This window comes from Bos javanicus, chromosome 19 (assembly GCF_032452875.1).
Source record: "Bos javanicus breed banteng chromosome 19, ARS-OSU_banteng_1.0, whole genome shotgun sequence".
Classification (NCBI taxonomy): domain Eukaryota; kingdom Metazoa; phylum Chordata; class Mammalia; order Artiodactyla; family Bovidae; genus Bos; species Bos javanicus.
The window spans coordinates 52003705-52025946 of record NC_083886.1 but is presented as its reverse complement, the minus strand read 5'-3'; the positions used below and the strand labels follow the sequence as shown (position 1 = coordinate 52025946).

Genomic DNA, 22242 nt, shown 5'->3' with positions numbered 1-22242 from the left:
TCCCTGACCAAGAATTGAACCTGGGCCTCCTACACTGGGGGCATGGAGTCTTAGCCAATGGACCCCCAGGGAAGTCCTGAACCCAGCTCTTGAAGGGAGCATGGGCCCACTCCCCTAATTTACAGATGGGAAAACTGAGTCCCAGAGGGTCAGGACTAGCCCAGTGACATGCTGCTGAGTGGTCAGGAGAGGGACCAGAAGTCATCAGGTAACAGGTGAACACTTGCCGCACTTGGCTCAGCGGGACAGCCTGCCTTTCCTCGGGCCCCTGGGAGACGGGCGTGCTGTGTTCCTTGTCTCTGCCTCCCCATCTGGGTCCCAGCCGCAGGTCCTGGTACCCTCCACAAGAGCTGTTGAGATCACATCCCAAGCTGCCCACCCCAAACCCAGTGTGTCTCAGTGAATCCCTGCCCCAGTGACACACACCCCACAGCCAGACAGAACCACCTCTTCTGTTCTTCCATTATGTCATCCGTGTAGACGTAATGGTGCTGCCAGGCATTTAAACAACCACACACTCCCATCTGTACATGTGTGGGGTCACACATATACTCTGCACCAGCTTGTATCCTTATGGCATCTCGCAAAGGTCCTAGCATGATGTTTCGCTCTTCATGGGGTCTTTTTAGCACTTGGTGTGTGTGCGCACCATAATCGGTAGAGCGGTTCTCTTATTTGGACATCTAGGGAGTTTCTCAGTGGCTGGTTTTGTCATTGAAAGCAACACTGACATGGCTATCACTGTAATCTTGTTTCTGTGACCAAAGATCATGTCCCCAAGACTCAATTCCAGCTAAAAGGAGTGTCATTATTTAAAGACATTTTAATCTTTGCAAACCCAGTGGATGAAGGGCTTTCTCATTTCAGTTGGTGGGCAGCATGGTCTACCAGTTCTTGGCTCCAGGTCCGGGAGGATGCAGCTACAGTTCACACCCATGCGGGGTGCATTTGTTTCCCCAAGGTCGGTTCCCCAATTCCCATCACACCGCAACATGAGCGCCCACTGGGAGCAGCCCAGTTAAGAGCCCAGCAGCTCTGCTGAGACTCTCAGATCACTGCTCCCCTTCCTCTGTCCGCAACTCACCCTGTGGTGGAGGCCAGCGAGGCTGGGAGGGCTCTGGTTGATGTGCACCTTCTCAGCCATAACAGGAACTGGAGTGAGTTTGTGTTCCCTGGCCCCTCCCTCCTTCCTGAAAATCTCACACAGAATCCTTTAGGCTGCAGAAATTCTCAGCGATGCCAGAGAAGGTGTCAGGCAAACCTCCCCGCCTCGACTCTGAACTGGCTGAGAAATAGACACTGGAGTTGGAAAGGGGAGAAGAGAAGTCCTTTATTTCTGGCAAGGCTTGACTGGGGTCAGAGTTCAGCTCCCAGCCTCCCAGTTGACCACTACCCCAAGGCAGGTCCATCCTTCAGAGCAGTCTCTTTTACCATGCAAAGGCCAGGGTAGCCGTGGGACAGAGAAGTTTCCTTTCCAGTGGTTCCAAGGTGCCAGGAGCAGCCTCAAGGGTGGGAGGCAGGCAAGGAGGGCTTCCTGGAGGAGGCTGTGGGAGCCTGACTGCTGTGGGGAGCTGCCTGTGTGTTTGTTCTGGGTGGATGGTCGGCCCAGAGCTCTGCTAGACAGAGGGAGGCCTGGGGTCCTGCTGGGCTCACTGGTACTGGTTGGGGATGGACATGGTGTTACAGCGGCTGTGGGACATGTCCTCATAGATCACGAACACTGGGCTCTTATCCTTCGCACAGCAGAGTTTCTGGATCTGAAAGAAAGCCTGCTGTCTCCCACTGGGGCAGCTCGCTCAGGAGCACCCTCTGTCTTCATGGCATTTCCCCTCAGGAAGCTTTTATAATAGATATGGGGGCCTGCATGAAGCCGTTCCAGGAGGGTCCTCAGCCAGCCCCTCGGTTCTCCAGCGCTGCCCAGGCCTGGGTGATGTGGGCAGAGGCAGGGCCCCGGGGGCAGCGGTGGGGAGGTGGAAGGTAGAATTGACCTTGCACCCTGGCCCTGGACAGGGAAGGGGGCCTGGCTCCCTGGGGATGCAGAGCTGGAGGTGCTGGGCTAATGTGGGGGTGAAAGCTGAAGGACCAGGGGTGAGCTGACCACTCCCTGGCCCCTGTTTCTGTTGGCCCCTCCTTTCCCACCTCCAGCACACAATTGCACGTGGTTTTCACATGCTCACAAGCCTCACTCATGCACGCATGCACACATATGTATATGTGTGCACACTTTCACAGTCACATGCAGCATGCCCATGTTCTCTGAAAGGATCTCTCTGGAACCCTCTGTGAAAAGTATTAGTCACTCAGTCGTGTCCACCTCTTTGCAACCACAGGGACTGTAGCCCACCAGGCTCCACTGTTCAGGTGGATTCTCCAGGCAAGAATACTAGAGTGAGTAGCCATTCCCTTCTCTGGGGGATCTTCCTGATCCAGGGCTCAAACTCGGGTCTGCTGCACTGCAGGCAGATTCTTTACCCTCTGAGCCACCCTGAACCTTGCTAATCCCCCTTAAATAGCTGACCAGGACCTGTGTTCCTGGCACCACGATCATCCCTGCAGGTGGTTCCAGTTCTTGGGCTTCCTCTCACCTTGGGCCTCACCATCCAAACCCTCTAAGCTCCCAGGGCCCCTGACAGAAGGAGTGAGTGGGTGCTGGGGTTTCCCATGAGGCCAGATCCCCGAGGCTTACCCACTTTCCTTCCCGTCATGCTCTCTGAGAGAAGTGGGCTTCTAGGGACACTGGTGACACCCGAGGGTCCATACTGACCTGTGTTCTTATCAGCACACACACTGCTCCCAGTCCCAGCCCGATGAGGAAGAAGCCCACAGCCAGGGCCGTGGGGAGGGCAAAGTGTATCGGCCAAGACTCCTGGCATGTGTTCGCTGCCTGGGGCAGTTGGTCTGGGAAGAAGGAACAGAGAGAGGCATTCGGCAGGTGAGGGAGTCCCTGGGAATCTCTGTGGTTCAGGGCAGGGTGGGTCTTTGGAGTGTGTATGGGGGGTGGGGGGGAATCCAGGAGGCTTTCTAGAGGAGTTGGGCTCATGTTGGAAGGAGTAACTCAAGCAAACTTAGAGGGAAGGTTCCCAGACAGGGGCAGATGGAGCCCAGGCTGGCGAGTGGCAGGTGGAGAGGTCCCAGGACTGGCATACTCCCTACCTGTCACCATGACCAAGGTGCCGGGACCAAAGATCTTATCATCCATGATGGCCACACAGGTGTAGCCACCGGTGTCGGCCAATTGCAGGTGGTACAAGCTGATGGTCAGGTTGCTTTGCAGCCCTGAGTAGGCAATGCGGCCCTGGAACCGCGGGTCCACGGTGGGCTCCGACCCATCTTCATAGTAAATCACATCGCTGTTGTTCGGCCACGTTTTTTTCAGGTAGATGCCATGCAGGGTCCCCGGGGTGGAGCAGGTGATGTTGACGGAGTCCCCCTCTAAAGCGATCGTTTTGCGGGGAGACTGCCACACCTCTGCAAGGAGGACCTGCCACCATCACCATTGGCCTGGCCAGAAGGGCAGGGACCCATCTCTGTGCAGGGGATGGTGACAGGGCAGTGGTGCCCAGGGACAGTCCACTGTTGACATGTCACCAAGGATGAAGCAAATTTTGGAAGCCTTGGAGCAAGCGACACATGATGCCAGCACCCTGGGCTGTCCTCAAGTTCCAGGGGGATCCCAGAGGGCCAGGCCACCTGTGACCTCTCCCCACCCTGAGGGTCAGGGGAAGTTGGAGGTGGGGCCTCTTCCTTCCAAAGCACTTAGACCTCCAACCACTCTTCCTGGTTCTACACCTTCTCCCCCTCTTAAATGGCAGCTCCCGCAAGAGCCAGGGGCACTGTCTTCTCTCCCTGTTTCTTTTAACACTAACTGCCTCAGTTTCCCACCATTTCCAGGCACTTGAAGCCAGTGGCTCCATGAGGTGGGCACATCTGACTTGTCCCTGAGACACCCAAAAATTTCCCTCGTCTGCCTAGTGGGGCCCAGCAGGGCCAGCTTCCAGGTGCAAACATAATCCAAACATCGACTTCTCCAGAAACTAAATTTTGCAGCTCTTTTCTGGGGGGAGGGGGCACAAGAATTGTGCCCGCCAATTCCCCATCCCATTTTATGGAACTAAGGGCTCTTGCTCACTGCAGAACTTTGCACAAAAGGCAAGCAGAAGGACGATGTTTTCTCAAGACAAAAACAGCCTTGATGGTTGTAGGAGAAAATTCAGATAAAGAGAAAGAAGAGTTTCAACCACAGAGACTCTGTACCCAGACATCAGCCACATCTCAATGCCCATGGTTTTGGGTCCAAGTGTCCAAGGCTGGACTTGACCCCCAGCAGGGACTTCCAGGGCCCGAAGGGAAGGTCTCCCTCAAAGTCACCAGAGATCACCCCCTTCCCTGGAAAGACAGTCTGAGGTGGGGAGGGGAGGGCTGCAACGCGGCTGAGTGGAAGCGCTAAGCCTGCTGCGGGGGGTGTGGTGGGGGATGGGGTAATGGAGAGTCGGGAAGCCTTACCTCCAGCAGCCTGGAGCAAGGGGAACAGCAGGAGCCCCAGGAGCCCAACCATGCTCACTGCAGGAGGAAGAGCAGGGGCCCCTCTCACTGGGCTGTCACGGTTCTTCCTGTCTGTAGCGCCCAACTGCGTGCCACCACCACCTCCCAGGTGCCACGTTCAGGCGCGGTGGGAGCAAGATGGAGCAGGAGGTAGGCAGGGGGGCTGCACACAGTGACGGGCGGTTGAGCCCTCCAGGAAGGCTTGCTGGAGGTGGTACCATGAGCGAGGGGACGTGCTGTAGGCGAGGCTGGGAGGGGCAGCGCTCCTCCCCAACTCTTAAGTCTGAGCACTCACATGTAGATCTGTGATCCTGGCCCTCTGCCCAGGTTGCACACCAGGGAGAGGAGAAAGGAGGGCAAGAATGGGCAGGGGCAGGACCAGGAGAAAGACAAGGGGGTACCCAGGTGGGGATGGGGGTCAGCTTCCAGATATCCTGGTCTTCTGGCTCACTTTCTGCTGGGACCTGATTTATGTCCAGAAACTTGGAGTATCAAGTCAGTCACCACTGCAGCCTGGGGGCTGGGTGTGGTCATAGGGAAAGTCCCGGGGCATGTGCCCAGGTTGTGGCTGCCCGAGTGGCTCACGATTCTCTTTCCTGTGGGTGCAAGGGCTGGACACCGCTCAGCTGGGCTACCATCCAGTATGTTGGTGCACCAGGGTCCTGGTGAGCAGCCCTCAGGGCAGAGGGAGACCCATGCCTGGACCCTGACCCCGAGGGCTTGGAGGTCCTTGAAGAGGAGACAGACTCTGGGCAACCAGGAAGAGGAAGACGTTTCTGTTCTGGCAGCCTTGGCTAGAGGGCCAAGTTTCCAGTGTTGGCCCAAAGCCACATGTGCGTGTGCCGGGTGTGTGCACGTGGCTCACACATGGCCAGACAGTCCTAAAAGATTTCCTCCCTGGAGACCCCCTCCTCTGACTGGACGCTCCTGTGCTGATGGTTCGGGGTCCTGGGTGGGGTCTAGGGTGGGAGCAGATTAGGTTTGCTGGGTGACCGCCCCTAGCAGGGGCTGTCCACCTATCTACAGACACTTCTTGCGTGAGGGGGTATCTATTTCAGGGGCAGAATCTTGCCAAAGGCCCAGAGGATCCTAGCAAAATTGTTGCCAGGAAGCAATAAAAGCGTCTGAGTTGTCAAACACACCCCATTCCAACCTCGTCCTGCCTTTGTTCATCACCAGCACTCTCTGGGCGCCCGTGTGTGCCAGCGCCAGTGCCAAGGGCAGAGGGTGAGATGAACGAGAGGCCCGTGGCCTGGAGACGACTCCAGGGAAGGACGAGCAGACCTGCGGCAGGACACACAGCACCTGCTGGGAGAGGGGTGCCGAACCTCAGGGGCCACAGGAGTAAAGGACTGAGGAGGTGAAAGAGAGTCAGGTTGCATATCTGGGAACAGGGTTCCAAGCAGAGGCATCAGCACACGCATGGTCCCCAGGGCCAGAGAATGCCTGGGGTTTCTGAGTGCCTGCAGGAGGGCCAGTGTGGCTGAGGACGAGCAAGGGGGGTCTGGGGGGAAGGGTTTCTAGGACACTGCAAGGACTCAGAGCTAAACTTCCTTTAGAGAAATCCTTGAATGTACAGATAAGCAACAAGTCGAAAATTAAAATTAGTCAAAGACCCAGACACAGTATTTCTTTCTAGGCTTCCTGCCTTGGGTGTGCAGGGGCTGAATGACTTAATGTGAGCCCGTCCCACCGTAATAGCAATATTAAAATGACCTTTGAACGACTTTCAAAGCATCAACACCTTTGGTTTGCCTTAGGCAAAATGGAACAGATTTCCTTGGCCCCCAAAGCATGGCGGTCCCGCGTGCCGTGCCCACTGTGTCTGAGGGGCCTGGCCCAGGGGGTGGAACAAACCCAGCATTTCTGGCACGAACCTTTCTTTAACCTGGGAGATGCAAATACGGTCAGTTCTAGACCTGGAGTCTGGGTGCCAGCGAAGCTGTTCTGGGATCGTTACCCTCCTGTGAGGACAGTCGCCAGGCACCGTGCATTGATCCAATCTGAGATTCTTCAAGATGAGTGAGGACTCCCAGATATCTGGCCTTCTGCATGTATTTGTTTTTTTAATACTTATTTATTTGGTTGTGTCGGGTCTCATGGGCTCTCTAGTTGTGGCATGTAGGCTTAGCTGCCCCACAGCACTTGGGATCTTAATTCCCTCACCAGAGATTGAACCCATGTCCCCTGCGTTGCAAGGCGAATTCTTAACCACTGGACCACCAGGGAAGCCCTCGTTGGGACTTTTTAGCTTTAAGACTCACAGCAGCTTCTTTCAGATTTTTATTTTCTTCACTTAAAGATGTATTTCTCAGCTCATTCAATGATTTGCTAGTCAGTTTAGTGTATTCATCTTGAAGATTAGCAATGTGGATGTTTGCTTTGCAAAGTGCTGAATGTAGTACTTCTAGAAAAACCTTTTATCACTTTATATGTATCTTTTAAGAATACAGTCAATGAACCACCAAACCAGCTCTACCTTTTTACTCATTTATTTATTTTAATTGGAGGCTAATAACTTTACAATATTGTATTGGTTTTGTCATACATCAACATGAATCCGCCACGGGTGTACACGTGTTCCCCATCCTGAACCCCACTCCCACCTCCCTCCCCAAACCATCCTTCTGGGTCATCCCAGCAGCTCTATCTTTAAAGGAACTTCTCTATGCTGAAAAGAAAAGGCCACAACGAGAAACAAGAAAAGGATGAAATGGGAGGGCTCATCGGTAAAAGCAAACATACAGTAAAAGCAGGAAATCATCCACACACACACACATGATATCAAAACCAGTAATCATGAGAGGAGGAGAGTACGCATGCAGGATATTTGAAATGCATTGGAAAGGAAGAGATCAGCAACTTAGAGCAATCATGCACGTGTATATAGACTGCTGTATCAGAGTCTCATGGTTACGGCAAACCAAAAATCTATTAATATCATAGATATACACACACAAAAGAAAAAGGAATTCAAGCGCAGGACTAAAGATAGTCATCCAATCATAAGAGAACAAAAGAGAAAAGGAAGAAAAAAAAACCTACCGCCACCCACCCCCACCCCCCCCCCAAAAAATGGATACACTCACAGGAATTGTACAATTTTTTTTGTAAAGGCATCTGGCATATACAGTTTGGGGTACTGTTTGATATACATTTGGGAACAGGAAGGGGCAGCATGTGGGGCAGGTGACAGAGAGGTCTGGGGGAGACCAGGGAGGTTGGACACAGATTCCACCAGCAGCCACCTGTCCGGCCTCCCATCCAGAGGGACTGCTCTACCCTTTGGGGGTGGTGGAGGAGGCTTCATGCATCATCTCAGGCCACTGATATCCTCATTTTGGTTCCACAGGTGCTTCCTGGCAGGTCCCTCAAACTGGTTCTTATTCATGGTCCAAAGAAAAGAGGGTCCAAGAGGGTCTTATTCATGGTCCAAAGACATGATCGGCCGAGGACCCCATACTGGGGCATCTCCCAGGTGACTGCAGCGTGGCACTCCTGCCCAGAGGAGGAGCCCAGGCATGGGTTGGGTGGAGGAGGGGGGAGGGTCCTGTTAGGTCAAGTGCTTTGGAACTTGAGATTTTTGTACTTTGGACCCCAGGACCTACTAAGGACCCCTCCTTGGCATGTGTGTTAGGGAGAGGCCAGGATGTTGTCAAGCTTCCTAGTTCTTGGCCTGGTCGTGCCCACAGCGATTCCGCTCTGCGTAGTGCGGTGCGCTGGGTACTCCGGGCTCAGAGCCTCCTTACCTGGGGAGAGAGGAGGGAGGGAGGGAGATGAAAGCCACATGCAGACACCCCTCTGTCTGCAGGTGCATCTGCAGACACATCCACCGCCCACACATCTTAGGTCTCGTGGAAGGAGAAGGAAGCCCGCATGCCATCGTCCAGGGGGTCCTAGGGACAGTGTGGAATCAGTGGCCTGTCTGCGGTGGGGCATCTGTGTTCTGGCACTGGGACTGCATTTGCTGGCTGGGGTCCTCCAGGGAAGGGGCACTGCTCACTCTCTCTCACTAGTCTTGGTGGGTACATGGACATGGGGCAGAGTGTTTATGCCAGGTCTGAGATGACCCCATGCGAGATCCCCTCCCCAGCCCACTGACCAGGCACAGTGGCCCATACCTGCTGGAGCCTGGAGAGTGGGTAACCACGCCTTCGTTGCCAGGCCAGCGCGCAGATCAGCAGGATGGAGAGGACGACCAGGGCGAGGATGGGGAAGACCACGTGGTTCTGGCTCTTGTCCTCGGGATCAGTCTGGAGACTGCGCAGCGTTATGCACGGGCCTGCGGGGTGGGGCCAGGCCTTGCCTCCTTTGTTCAATTGTGCAGGAGCCCCCACCACCTTGGGGGCACCCTCAAGGGGGACATTGCTTGTGGTTGGGAAGCCCATGGGTGGGAGAGTGGCAGGGGGATGGGTGCATGGGATGGGCAGGGCTCCAGGCACAGAGGGTGAGGGTGTCTGTGGAGGGAAGACCCAAGGGGGCTTTCTGGGGGCTCCCCTCCTGTAGCCCAGGATGAAGATAGGAACACCTACCTGTGGGAGGTGTGAGAGGCAGGTAATGCGGGTCTGCTAAAGAGACACAGGGCAGGTTGGTGGGGGCCTGCCCAGGGCCTGCCCTGAAGTAGCCCCTCCACCCCAGGTGTCAGATAAGCCCTGGATACAGGAGTTCATAAAGGCCTCACTGTGTCCCCCGCCCAGGGCCCGGCTAGGCTGAGGGGTGCCTCTCAGCCCCTCCCACTGTTCCTGGTCGGGGCAAAGCTGGACCCCTGCTTCCTGTCCCCAGCGCTCAGGGTGACTCTGACTGCGTATGAACAAGCGAGGGTGGGGAGGGAGCGACGGTTACTTGGGGAGTTTGCAGCAAAGCAAGGGGTGGGGGTGGGGGGATAGGCGGTGTTTAGGGAGGGAGGTTCCAGCTCCCTGAGCACACGGGGACAGTGAGCAGGCACACGTGCTGGGGCTGCCGTGAGAAGCTCAGAGAGAGCACAGCCGTGGGTGGGGCAGGGTAGAAGTCCTCTTCAGGCCTCATCTCCGTGGCTCTGGGCACCTCAGGTGGGCAGGAGTCACTCCTCCCAAATTGTTCCCCCGCCCCCAGCCAAACAGAGCAGTTCTTGGGGTCAAACCCCCGCTCTCTGCTCCGCTGACCTGAGACGTTCAGGGTGGTGCTTTCGACATTTCTCTGGCGCCCCTGTAGACTCCACTTGTACTGCCCTGCCTGGATGTCCTGGGCTTCTTCAATCACCAGATGGGCCTCACCCTCCCAAATCCGGAGCTGCCATCCATCCTGGCAGAAGTCTCCTGGGGGCTTTACACTGAAGATGAGCTTCCAGGGTGTTGTGTGGTTCGCTTTCAGGGAGATGTTGATGTGGGAGAAGGCATTGGAGATGCTGCAGCTCATCGTGGCTGGCTTGCCCCTCAACACAGAAACCACACCCTTGGTGCAGTTGGGGTTGTCCCAGGCTGTGTGCGGGGAAAGTCACACGTGTGGGTCATGGCTAGACCTCAGGACATCCACTGACTGTCCTTCCTGGGGTCACTGGCATGACCTGGAGCCTGGGCCCCTCCTGGCCTGATCTAGGTCTCTCCTCCCACACCCATCTTGCCCCTGCTGGGGTCCCCCTGGCAGAGTTGGGACCATGCGACTTACTTCCACTCTGAGCACTCCTGAAGGCGGCCAACAACAAGAGGACCCAGAATATCCGGGGAGCGAGGAGAGTGGATGCTGACGTCAGCATGGCCAGCAGGACGTGGATGAGTTTTAAGGGGTCCCTCGTCCTCCTTACTGGTTTTGGGGACACTCCCTGAAGGAAGGAAAGCTGATGAGTCAGAGTTCCCTTAGGCTCCTTGGGAAGCCAGTGAGAGGGGCTGCAGCCTGGCCAGGGTGGGTGAGGGTCTCCAAGCTCCTCCCTGACCCAACTGTGTCATGACCCTTCTCGACACCTTTATAATGTCTGCAGTGGGACCACTGTCAGACAGATGAGAAACACGGATGAGACAGAAAACAAGTCCCTGGGACACAAGTCCATTTATATTGCTGGGTTTATCTTGAATTTTATATAAAACATGCAAAACTCCCTGAGCATGTGTCCTGTAGAGACGGTCATGACACACAGAATCTCGTGTGGCCACTTGAACCTGACACCAGCCTAAGACCACCTTGGATGCTCCCTGTCCCTCTTCGGCTCTTGCATTCTGAGGATTGGCATTTGGGGACATTTGGTCCACTCTCCAGATTTGCTTTTATCAACAACAAGAGTCTTCCTGTGCTACCCGTGAGTTACAGTCCGGAAAGCTGAACTTTCACTTCCTCTGAAACAAATGATCATCTCAGGCTTTGACATCCAGTAAAACTGACATTTGCGCTTCCCAGACGGCACAGTGGTAAAGAATCTGCCTGCCGATGCAGGAGACACAAGAGATGAGGGTTCAATCCCTGAATCAGGGAGATCCTCTGGAGTAGGAAATGGCAACCAACTCCAGTAGCCTTTCCTGGGGAATTCCATGCACAGACTCAGACATGACTGAGCAACTAACACTTTCACTTTTCATAATGACATGTAGCTACCATTAGGTACTATACAGAGGATGAGATGGTTAGATAGTATCACCAACTCTATGGACATGAATTTGAGCAAACTCAGGAGATAGTGGAGGACAGAGGAGCCTGGCGGGTTACAATCCATGGAGTTACAAAGAATGGGATGTGACTTAGTGACTGAACAACAACAAAAAGTTGCTTCACTGCCCGAAAAATCCTCTGTTTTCCATCCATTCATCCATCCTTCCCCCAACTCCTGATAACCATTGATCTTTTTACCATGTCAGGAGTTTTGCCTTTTCCAGAATGCCATGGGCTTCGTACCCTTTGGTTTTGAATTCAGTGTCTCTGATTTTCCTTTTCCACTTTGCTGGGTACTGGGCAGAAGGGCCAGGAGCAAAGGAAAGTGTGGATGTAATTGCTTCCAGGAGCTGAGGGCCATTGGTGACCAGCCCCAGTCCTGACTCCAGGAGATTCTGGGTCAAACAAGGAGAATGACATGGCGAGGGACAGTCTCAGCCCCCAGACCCCTGTGACTGGTGCTCCTGTCTCTGGCTTCCCTTGATTTTCTAAACTTGCTTCTATTCCTAATTTACTGTCAGAAGGACAGCCTTCTTTTCTCACATAAGTACAACATTTGTAGTTGAGGAAGAAAGACGTCACCTGAGAGACACGTGTTCTGTGCACACACATGTATGTGATTTTACATACGTGGAATCAGGTTAAACAGCCCACTACTGTCTCTCTCTTCTCGCCCTCTGTACTGTATGTACAAGGGTGAATGTTGTTGCTCTTTAGTCGCTGGGTCATTTCTGACTCTTTGCAACCCCATGTACTGTAGCCGACCAGGCTCTTCTGTCCATGGGATTTCACTTGCAAGAATATTGGAGTAAGTTGCCATTTCCTTCTCTAGGGGATCTTCCCGACTCAGGGATCAAACTCGCATCTCCTGCATTGGCAGGCACTTTCTTTACCACTGATCCATCAGGGAAGGGTGAAAGGTGGCCCCAAAACACATGTCCACCCAGAATCTGTGAAGGTGATCTTACTTGGAAATAGAGCCTTTGCAGCCATAAAGAGGAGGTCGTATTAGGGCAGCGTGGACCCAATCTAATGTGACTGGCTTTCTTGTAAGAAGAGAGAAATTTGTAAGAAAGAGACACAGGGAGAGGCCAGGAGCTGACAGAGGCACAGACTGGAGGGATGTGGCCACAAGCCAAGGGACGCCAGAACCACCAGAAGCTGGAAGAGACAAGGAAGGATATTTCCCTGCAGCTGTGCTGATACCTTGATTTTGGACTTCCGGCCTCCAAACTGGAGGAGGGCAAACTTTGCTTCTTTTGATTCCTTGTTTGTGGTTCTTGGTCTCGGCTGCCCCAGGACACTCATACTGGCCCTCCCTCTTTCCCCAGACCTCAGCTTTCCCCTCATTGGAATAATCATGCACAAACCACAGACACTGGAGGGAGTGTTCTGGGGTCACGTTCTGTCCACTTCTCTGTGTCTGGTTCTCACTTTGTAGTGTGCTGCTGGTGAGGTCTGCCTCCCCCGATCCTGAAAGCTTGACTTCAGTGGCTGCAAGGATTCCCTTTGTCTTAGCTTGTGAGCTGCCCTGTCCCCTGGGGTTCTAGCTCCGCCTCTTCCTGGTGACACCTGGTGCTGTGGAGGGCTGACCAGCTCATCCTGTTTCTGGCCCTTCAGATTTCCGCATTGTCACTGCCTTTGCAAACCCTTTGCTCCTCTTCCTGGGAGTGTCTGTCTTCTCCTTACAGCTTTATAAGACTTTAACCCCTTAAAGAAACAAACTGCCTTCCAGGGTAAGTACATTTCCATCATCATTTCTCCCCAGATCGTCTTTGGAATAAGGACTCCACGTGTTTATGTCGTCCTGTCTGTCTTTTCCTTCAAAGCTCCAGGGTTTTGTTTTAGTTTTTGTTTGTTTGTGTACAGTATCCTTTTTAAAAGGCTTCCCAGATGGTGGAATATCCATCACCGTCAAATTTTGTCTATTTTTATGCTCAAATCTTGAATATTCCTCAAGGTCTGTTTGCAAGTGGCATGTCACAGGTCTAATGTTGCTCCTTTCCAGGAGGACAAGTGGTGCCTGAGGCACTGAAGAGTGAAGCACCCTGTCGCCCTGGCCAAGGCACCCCCACCATGTGCGGCCATTCAGGCCCTGCCAGCCGCAGGGTACAGGCCACTATGCTGTCCATCATGCGTTTTCACCCCAGGAAGGTAGCTTCTCTCTATGGCTGTTTATCTTTCCTTGGACATTAGTTTCTCACAAGAACATTAACACGGTTTTAATTATTTTTTTTTAGGACCAAGTATTTGGTGATTGAGTGAAGAGAGACAGCTGCCCTGATCCTGCCCCAGCCTGCTCAGCATAATGCAAGAGAGGCTGAGATTTCACATGTAGACACAACCCAGTAGCTGCCTTTCAGCAATTGCCAGGATGGGGCATAAATAGCTCAACACTATTACTTACTGCTGAGAACCTCATGTGATGGAATGTTCTAGAAAGAGGTGTTGCAACTTCCTGTGCTGGGGCTTTTTCTGGCACCTTAGATAAGATCTGCTCAATTCTTTTCCTGAGTATTTTTTATAAAATAACTTTTCTTAAATTGGAAGGTTCTCATACACAGAATGGTGCCCAGTGACCCATCGGGCCCGAAGGCATCCTTGCTGGTGTTCGACAGTGACTCTTGGCCTCCTAGCCAGAGCCCTCAGGGCTGCCTGAAGGGAGACCCTTGCCCAGGGATGTCCTCCCCTGAGCCTGCCTGAGCAGGCAGGAGATTGATCTTGTGTGCTCATCTCTGGCCACTGACCCGTCCTGGAGGAAGCCTTGGGCAGGACCCCCAGCCTTTCCAGTCTCCTTGAGATCTCCCCTCGGATCCCAGCCACTCTGCTGCTTCCACTGACCTCAGAACAGCCTTTGCCCCCCTGTTCCCCATTGAACGTGGGCCTGTGTGTCCTATCGATGGGGAGGCAGGCCAAGTCTCCCCAGGCTGAAAATACGTTTCCAGGGAGGCCTGCCCACTAGCCCCAAGGCTGGAGCAGGCAGGTGTCCTCAGGGTCACATGGAGGGCTAACCCCCCAGGGACCCAAAGGAAGAATGCCACCTAAGCCTGTGCTCTGAGAGCAGTGATCCCTCACGTGTGACAGGGGGAGCCTCCTGCTGGTGACCTGGCATCATCACCGAATGCCCAGTGCGACCAGGAGACTTAGTGGGAAGGGTAGGCTTGTTCTCTCTGGGAGGGAGACAGCCAGGGGTCCACAGTATCCAGAAGGAAACTCACCCCCTCAAAACCTTTCCTCATCACGTTTTCTGACCATTGTCCAGCTTTCACTCTTCCCATAAATTTAGGAGTCGTGTTTCAAGTTCCTAGTGCACTTTCTGGGATGCTGAGTGAAAAGTGAAAGTGAAAATCACTCAGTCCTGTTTGACTGTTTGTGACCCCATGGACTGTAGTCTGCCAAGGTCCTTTGTCCATGGGATTTTCCAGGCAAGAATACTGGAGTAGGTTGCCCTTCCCTTCTCCAGGGGATTTTCCCAACCCAGAGATTGAACCTGAGTCTCCCGCCTTGGAGGCAGATTCTCTGAGCCACCAGGACGTTGATTGAAAGTAAATGAATGAGTGGGTTCATTCACAGTCCTGAACCACGCAGGGTCTCACTCCATGTGGAGCCAGGACAAGCTAGCCTGGAGAAGCCACCCCCTCTTCAGAAGTTTCCAGGATCCTACTCCCACTCCCTGGGAGAGCACCCTGTCCCTGCACACAGCACACACACACACACACACACAGACACACACACAGACAGACAGACAGACACACACACACACAGACACACATAGACACACACACACAGACACACACACAGACACACAGACAGACACACACACACAGACACACACACACACAGACCCACACACACAGACACACACACAGAGACACACACACGTACACACACACACACACAGTGCTGGGGGGCGGGCCCCTAGGGCCCCCACATGCTCTGCCTACAATAGGTGCTCAGTCCCTAGACCTGCTCAGAATTCCCTGCAGGGCCGATGCCACACGAAGGGTGCGGTCAGTCCCCTCCAGTGAGCTCTGGGCAGGGGCCCGGCGGAGCTGAATGAGTCAAAGGTCAACCTTGGTCTGCACCTGGACCAGGTGACATGGAGAGGGGGTGACCTCAGCAAAACGGTGTTTTTGTAACACACGCTGACCTGTCCGACTGGACTCTGGGAGGGAGCGTGTGTGTTGACAAGTAAAAGGAAAGCAAAAGGGACGAAGCAGGCTGAAGTCCAGAGGTCAGGTGGGAGGGCAGATGGTGTCTTCCAGCAGCGAGCGCGTGGCCCCCTGGGAAAGGTGTGTGGGGTCTCCTGAGCCTACGTCAGGCTCACCAAACCACCCTCTGCTCTCAATATCTCATATTTTGTCTACCTGCCAGGGAAACACCCTAGAGAGCCTGTCTTGCCAGCCTCCCTGCGCTGCCAGCCTCCCCACCCTAACCTCTGTGGTTTTCACAACACTATCCCTATGTCCTAAAAATTAGTTCTTCCCTGGTAGCTCAACTGGTAAAGAATTTGCCTTTAATGCAGGAGACCCCGGTTCGATTCCTGGATTGGGAAGATCCCCTGGAGAAGGGATAGGCTACCCATTCCAGTATTGGTGGGCTCCTCTGGTGGCTCAGATGGTAAAGAATCTGCCTGCGATGCGGGAGACGTGGGTTTGACCCCTGGGTTGGAATGATCCCTTGGAGGAGGGCATGGCAACCCACTTCAGTATTCTTGCCTGGAGAATCCCATGGATGCAAGAGCCTGGTGGGCTACAGTCCATGGGGTCACAAAGAGTCAGACATGACAGAGCGACTAACACTTTCACTTTTCACATACCCCTATGTCCTAAAAATTATTTAACATTGACTCATTTTTAAACATTAGTATCTGTTTTAGCTTCACCTTAAATACCCATTTGTGTTATTTATTTAGATGTGTTATTTATAGGTATGTTCTCACAGATAATGAAAAGACCATAAGACTATGAAAGCAGGAAGTGTCACAGACTTTCTACCACCACTTGCAGTCCTCCTGAGGGCGTATGGCCTGTGCACAGGTGAGCCCTGGCCATCTTCTGTCATGTTGTCCAAGGTTGCTGAAGGTGTGGGCTCCCAGATGGGCACTGGCTGGGACTCCCTGCCGCTCTTCCCACTGCCCCTAAACCTCCAGTCTTCCCTGAGCCTTCCCTAGGCCATGGCGGGGCTCTGCCCTCACACACACAAGCCTCTCAGTTCAACTTCATGTGCTCCCTGAGGTTCTCCTCACTGGGAAAGCCCCTGGAGGGTTCCAGAATCTGGACAAGCAAATGCCAGGGTCCCTTCCCACCAGGCTCTGCTCCCAAACTCCAACCACCATGGGCCTGGCTCCTCATCGTCAGACGATACAGCCTAGGAGCTGGGAAAAACTCCAGGTTGAGGCAGATCCTGGAAACCATCGACCAGTCTCAATTAAACCAAATCTGTACAATGGAGATACAGACTTTTCCACCTTATAGAGTTCAGAAGGGCTGTCTGCAAAGAGCTGGACTGGGGGTAGGAGGAGCTGGACTGGGGGTGGGAGGAGCTGGACTGGGGATGGAGGAGCTGGACTGGGGGTGGGAGGAGCTCCCCGTGTCCTCAGGCACCTTTGCCGCCCTTTTCAGTCTGGGGTTCCACTGCTGTCTTATTTTTAAATATAGGTATATTTTATGCAATATTTGCCACATATTTACATTTCAAAGTGATTCGTTATCTGAAATTCAGATGGGTTTTTAAGTTTGGCATTTCCATTCCTCTGCCTGAGTCTCTCCTCTTGTCTCTGATGCTGCAAAGGACAGGAAAATGGGAGAGAGAGGGTGAGAAGGCAGAGGGTGGGGGGTGCTACAGGAAGACTGCATGATGCGGCAAGAGCTGGAGGGGCCCTGAGGTTTCTGGAGTTGGGAAAAGTGAGGCAACAATTCACCATTCTCTCAGATCACTGTCACAGCTGCTGGTATCTACATATATTAAGCTGGGGCACACAGCTGGGATTTGTGCTGTCACTGCGGACCTGATCACATTTGGGAGTCAGTGGAACACCTTGGAAAGTGCATGCCCTTGTCAGCACTTTGTCCTGCCACAGGACCTTGGGCAAACTGAGGCAGCAGGTATGTGGCTCGAGGCTTATCAGCTGACCAGGGCCACAGGGGTTCTCCGTCAGCAGGGATCTCCATACCTGCAGCACCTAGGAGAAGCTGGACAAGGTTTTCCACGCAAAGGCTCAGTGGTAATGTGTATTACCTGGATATTTACATGGGAGGGTGAGCACCCTGCTGTCCAGGCAGGCCTTTGACCAACAGTGTGCAGGGAGGCGACCAACCACCTTCAGGAGACACTGAAACGGAGCCCCAACCCTGGCTCAGAGGGAAGGGATGCCCCAGTCCAGGGAGCCTTTGCTGTGTCCTGTCCCTGCTGCTATGGCCAGGAGAGATCCCTACTGGGCAGTAATAAGTTCCTTCAGGCCTGGGAGCTGAGTCTGTAAACCCTTTCTGGCTCACAGCCTCAGTGCAGGCCAGCCCATCAGCTGAGCTACTTCTCACTCTCTTTCACAAGGCACTTCCTCTGAGAATCCTCCCCCTCCTTGCACCTGCTGGTTGCACCCTCCGGGGGGTGGAGGGGGGAGAGGGGAGGGGTGGTCTGTACCTTCCCACCACCTTCATTATTTAGTCCCAGGGGATGAGGGCCTCCCAGGGGCTCTGGCTTCTCAGGCACTGGGAGTGGAAAGTGGCTTTCAAATGGCAGATCATTCACCAGTAGTGGGTGGTGAATTGAATTTTGAGATTGCTGCTGCAGCTTAACCAAAAATGAAAGGAGAGCGTAGAAAGAGTCAGTGGAGTGCCCCTCTCCCCCGACCTTAGGGGAAGTCTCAGAGGTTTCGTTCTGTCTTAATGAGTGTTTGTGAGTGAATGAGCTGAGTGTGCATGTGTGCCCCTTGTGAGTGCACACAAGTGTGTATGTGCATGAAAGTGAGCGTGTGGGCAAGTATGAGAGCCACAGTGTTGGCTTGGATGTGAAAGTGTTCCGTCCCAGATGTGGTCCTGGGCAGCAGGGGCTCTGTGCGGATGTGTGGACGTCTAGGAGCTCGAGATGCCAACTCTCCGTCCTTCCACAGAGGGGCAGAGCCAAGCCTGGGGCCGCGCTGCAGAGACGCAGTTCCCCACCAGGACTGCGAAGTCTTTGTCTTTTTCACTCCCTCAGCGGAGGCGCAGAGCGCAGAGCCTGAGAGCTCAGCGCCCCATCTCCATCAACCCAGCCCCCATTTGAGTACGCTGAGTGGTCGGACACCAGGAGCCCCGGCCACCGCCCCTCAAGCTCTCACCTGCGCCCGGGTACCCCGCCTCCTCCACGCCTGCGTCTTCTGCACTCTGCCTGCCCAGCCGGTCCGCAGCTTCAGCCTGTCTGTGCGCTGGTTTGCGCGGCTGGACTAAACCCAAAAGATTCCAGGGCGGAGCCAAGCAAGGAGGAGGCGGGAAGGAGGATTCAGAATCCATGCACGTGAGGTCTGACACTCACGTCCAACATTCAGGAAGGAAACATCAAGTTATGGGAAGTCACTCAAGTTTCAGGAACTGCCCTGAGTTCAGGGGAAAAGATGAGTTTCTTGATAGTGAATTTCTTATTACATTTTTATTAAACACAGGGCATTAGATGATCATTCTAAAGAAAACGGTAGGTGGCAGTTTTCCAGGAGACCAAGTTCCTGGAGTTCTCCACTTTCAAGCTCCGTCTGAACAGATCCTCCTTTGGGGAGCTGGGTGTGTTCACCCCACTGCGTGGATCTGGGGACCTGCTAGTCCCCTGCTGTGTACATCACCCCCACACACAGACACTGGGCAGAGCCCTGCCCATTGAGAATCCTCAGAGCTTGATTCCATCTTTCAGAAATGCAAGTTGGGTCCACCTAGATAGAAGTCATGCTGGGGACACAGGCAGGGATAAGGAGCGAGAGTGAGTAGGAGCAAGTGGTAAAGAGTTTAAACTATAAAATGTCCTTCATTAGCCCTTGAGCAGAAGGAGCCCCTCTTCCCGGCTCCCTCCCCATGGAGAGTCCTAGCAGGGGGATATAGAGACACTCTGTGGCCAAAACAGGTGTCCCTGGGGCATACCTGAGTGCCCTCATTCCCAGAGGGTGGAGTCCAATAGGTGCTGACCTCAGAGAAGTGCTGGAAGCCAGGAGTTTCCTTGCAGGGATGTGTACGTCTCTCATGTAGAAAAGGTTTCGGTGCTTATAAAAATCACTAAGATAGAAGTCTCTCTTTGAAACTCTGAAAGTGGGGAATAAGGGCAATGTGTGAGAGTCACAAGAGTGGGGAAGGACAGAGGTGTTTCAATCATTCTTTGTTCGACTCCAGGCTCTGTTTTTTTCAAATTGCTGGAGGCAAGCGGCTGTTGTTGAGTTGAACCCGGAGTCCTTGGTCCACGTCCAGCCTCACTAGCTTCCGGGCTCTCACCAGCAGTGCCCAGATTTCCTGCAGACCAGGAGGAAGGCTGCTGTCATCATCCCGCTGCCTAGCCTGCCTGCGTACACCCTCCCAGCTCCATCTTCCTTGTGTCAGAGGGCCAGGTGCAGCCTCAGCTGTGGGCAGCATGTATCCTGGGAGCTCACACCTGGGGCAGCGGAGTCATGAGCCAAGGGTGACCAGAGACAAAGGGGCATGTGCAGGGCTGGGCCTGGCTCTGTCCCCGCACCCCTGAGGAGAGAGCCTGGGAGAGAGAGACCCAGCAGGGATGCTGTGGCAGGGGTTGGGGGCAGGAGAAAGAGTTTTTCTCTGTTCACTGTAGGACATCCCTCATCAGACCTGCACTTCCAATAAAGCCCCCTGGAAGGCAGGAGTGGGGTGGGGGCAGTGAGTCTGAAGGTCCTTCCATGGGGGAGCAGAAGCCTCGAAGGTGTATGGAGAAGGGAGACCCCACAGTTATTGATGGTTTGGAGGTGGGGTGAGGAAGCCCAGAGGTCCGCAGTACCAACTGAGTGCCATGTGGACTGTCCCCTTCCAATAGAACCTAAAGTGACCTGCTGGCAGGGTGTAGAGCGGAGTAAGGGGCAAAGAAGTATTTCTGGGCCATCAGGGGAGAGGCTGTGGACTCAGGCTGGGCAAGTACTCATCAAGTGGGCAGAGAGTTGCTGGTGTGGGTGATGCCCAGCTTTCATGTAAAGAAAGGAAAATGCAGAACCAAGTTCTAGGGGATCCCTGAATTTTGTGGGTGGCAGAGGAAGGGCCTAGACTGGACAGGAAAGAACATTGCAGCTGCCCCACAGGTGGATCCTCTAGATCTTTAAGGAGATCAAGGGCAAGAAGGGCCATTCTCCAGCTGGACTCAGGGCCTGAACGTTGAGCAACAACTTGGTGTCTGGAGCTGAGTTGAACAGGACAAAGTCCTGGCTGTGCCAAAGGAGTAACCTTTGCCTGGTGGATAAATAAACCTCAGAGTCAGTTGTCCTCACAGGAAGGTGCATGAAAGTCAGTGTGAAATTCATCCTCCCCACAAAGAGGCACGAAGGCCTGGGTCCCTGGCCCCATCCGAAGGGCCTCACATATGATCCAGCCTGGGGACCAAATTGCCACACGTTGTGTTTGATGCTTGCCCACCATTCTCCTCTGTGCTGGAGGGAGGGTCTAGTTCCAAGGCCACCTTCCAAATCAGTCCTTGCTTGCCCTCACATCCAGCCTTGCCTAGGGTCTCTCAGTTCATGGGGGCTCCTGGGAAGGGGCTGTTGCAGCAGGAGGAGAGGAGAGTCCCACACACTGATGGGCCTTGAGCTTCAGCTGAGCACTTAGAGTCTTGTCCCTACAGAAAGAGACCTCCTGGGACCTTGATGACAATGGGTATCCTGATAAAGCATTGGAAAATGAAACTAGTTTATGTTGAAAGTAAAGCACTGCAGATGGTGATTGTGGCAATGAAATTAAAAGACACTTACTCCTTGGAAGGAAAGTTATGACCAACTTAGACAGCATATTAAAGAGCAGAGACATTGCCAACAAAGGTCCATCTAGTCAAGGCTACGGTTTTTCCAGTGGTCATGTATGGATGTGAGAGTTGGACTGTGAAGAAAGCTGAGCACAGAATTGATGCTTCTGAACTGTGGTGTTGGAGAAGACTCTTGAGAGTCCCTTGGACTGCAAGGAGATCCAACCAGTCCATCCTTAAGGAGATCAGTCCTGGGTGTTCATTGGAAGGACGGATGTTCAAGCTGAAACTCCAATACTCTGGCCAGCTGATGCAAAGAGCTGACTCATTTGAAAAGACCGTGATGCAGGAGGAGAAGGGGACGACAGAGGATGAGATGGTTGGATGGCATCACCGACTCGATGGACATGGGTTTGGGTGGACTCAGGGAGTTGGTGATGGACAGGGAGGCCTGGCATGCTGCAGTTCATGGGGTCGCAAAGAGTCGGACACGACTGAGTGACTGAACTGAACTGAACTGAAACCACTCAAATGTCCCAAGAAGATAAGAGAAATGAACTGTGCTGTATCTCACTGGGACTCCTGTTTACTTCCCAAAGGTAACATTTGTGGACACTTCCTCTTAGAGCTTTCTAGACATTTCTTGTGTCTGTACAAACACTCACGCTTGTCTAAGGCGTGCATCTTTTGCTGTGCAACCTGGGAACCTGTCTTTCAAGGGCACTAGGCTCCCTCAATGTCATCCCTTTACTTCTCTTGAAAGTTTCACCCTCAAATCATAGCATCTGCTGCATCACGGGAAGGGTGGAGTTTCGTTTTGTCTTGGTTCTAGGAATTTGTCAATTTCAGTTCTGATTTCCTATCTGACTACAAACAAATATTCAGCAGCACATTCTTCATATTCCAGAAGTGGTGGCATGTTTATCTTTCTGTTAGCAGCTTGTGACTTCTTTCGAACTTCTGTCCTCATTCTCTGGGCTCCCTCACTGGGACATTTTGCCATTTTGTGTCTCAGTTGCCACACAGACACACACACACAGTTTTTGTAAATGCCTCAGGTCCTTGAGACATCCCTGTATCTTCTGGGGTCCCTCCCATCAAAGTGGTCAGTGGGGTAATGTAGATCTTTTATGTACTTGCCAAATGTTTTCAGCTTGAGCTGATTTGTCAATG

The 22242-nt window shown here is 53.4% G+C and overlaps 2 protein-coding genes across 8 annotated transcripts; both read right to left on the bottom strand.

Annotated features, from left to right (window-relative positions):
* Positions 1-1305: 1305 nt before the first annotated feature.
* Positions 1306-4790, bottom strand: CD7 (CD7 molecule). 2 transcript variants are annotated; one of them, XM_061392475.1, is made up of 4 exons: positions 4504-4785; positions 3154-3468; positions 2765-2898; positions 1306-1757 (listed from the first exon to the last, which is right to left on the bottom strand). In XM_061392475.1, exons 1-4 carry the CDS (start codon positions 4553-4555, stop codon positions 1650-1652), a joined length of 609 nt encoding a protein of 202 aa, XP_061248459.1. In that variant the 5' UTR covers positions 4556-4785; the 3' UTR covers positions 1306-1649. The 2 variants fall into 2 exon arrangements, with proteins under 2 accessions (XP_061248459.1, XP_061248460.1); XM_061392476.1 differs by having other exon boundaries at positions 1670-1757; positions 2687-2898; positions 4504-4790.
* A 2228-nt stretch (positions 4791-7018) lies between these two features.
* Positions 7019-18597, bottom strand: LOC133232712 (secreted and transmembrane protein 1-like). Of its 6 annotated transcripts, none has more exons than XM_061392473.1 (6): positions 18476-18597; positions 10186-10339; positions 9684-9998; positions 9075-9107; positions 8664-8824; positions 7019-8291 (listed from the first exon to the last, which is right to left on the bottom strand). In XM_061392473.1, the coding sequence occupies exons 2-6, from the start codon at positions 10271-10273 to the stop codon at positions 8277-8279; spliced, it is 612 nt and encodes a 203-aa protein (XP_061248457.1). In that variant the 5' UTR covers positions 10274-10339; positions 18476-18597; the 3' UTR covers positions 7019-8276. The 6 variants fall into 6 exon arrangements, with proteins under 6 accessions (XP_061248457.1, XP_061248455.1, XP_061248458.1 ...); XM_061392471.1 differs by having other exon boundaries at positions 9075-9110; positions 18476-18592; XM_061392469.1 differs by lacking the exon at positions 7019-8291 and adding an exon at positions 8298-8438 and having other exon boundaries at positions 9075-9110; positions 18476-18595.
* Between the last annotated feature and the right edge of the window lie 3645 nt (positions 18598-22242).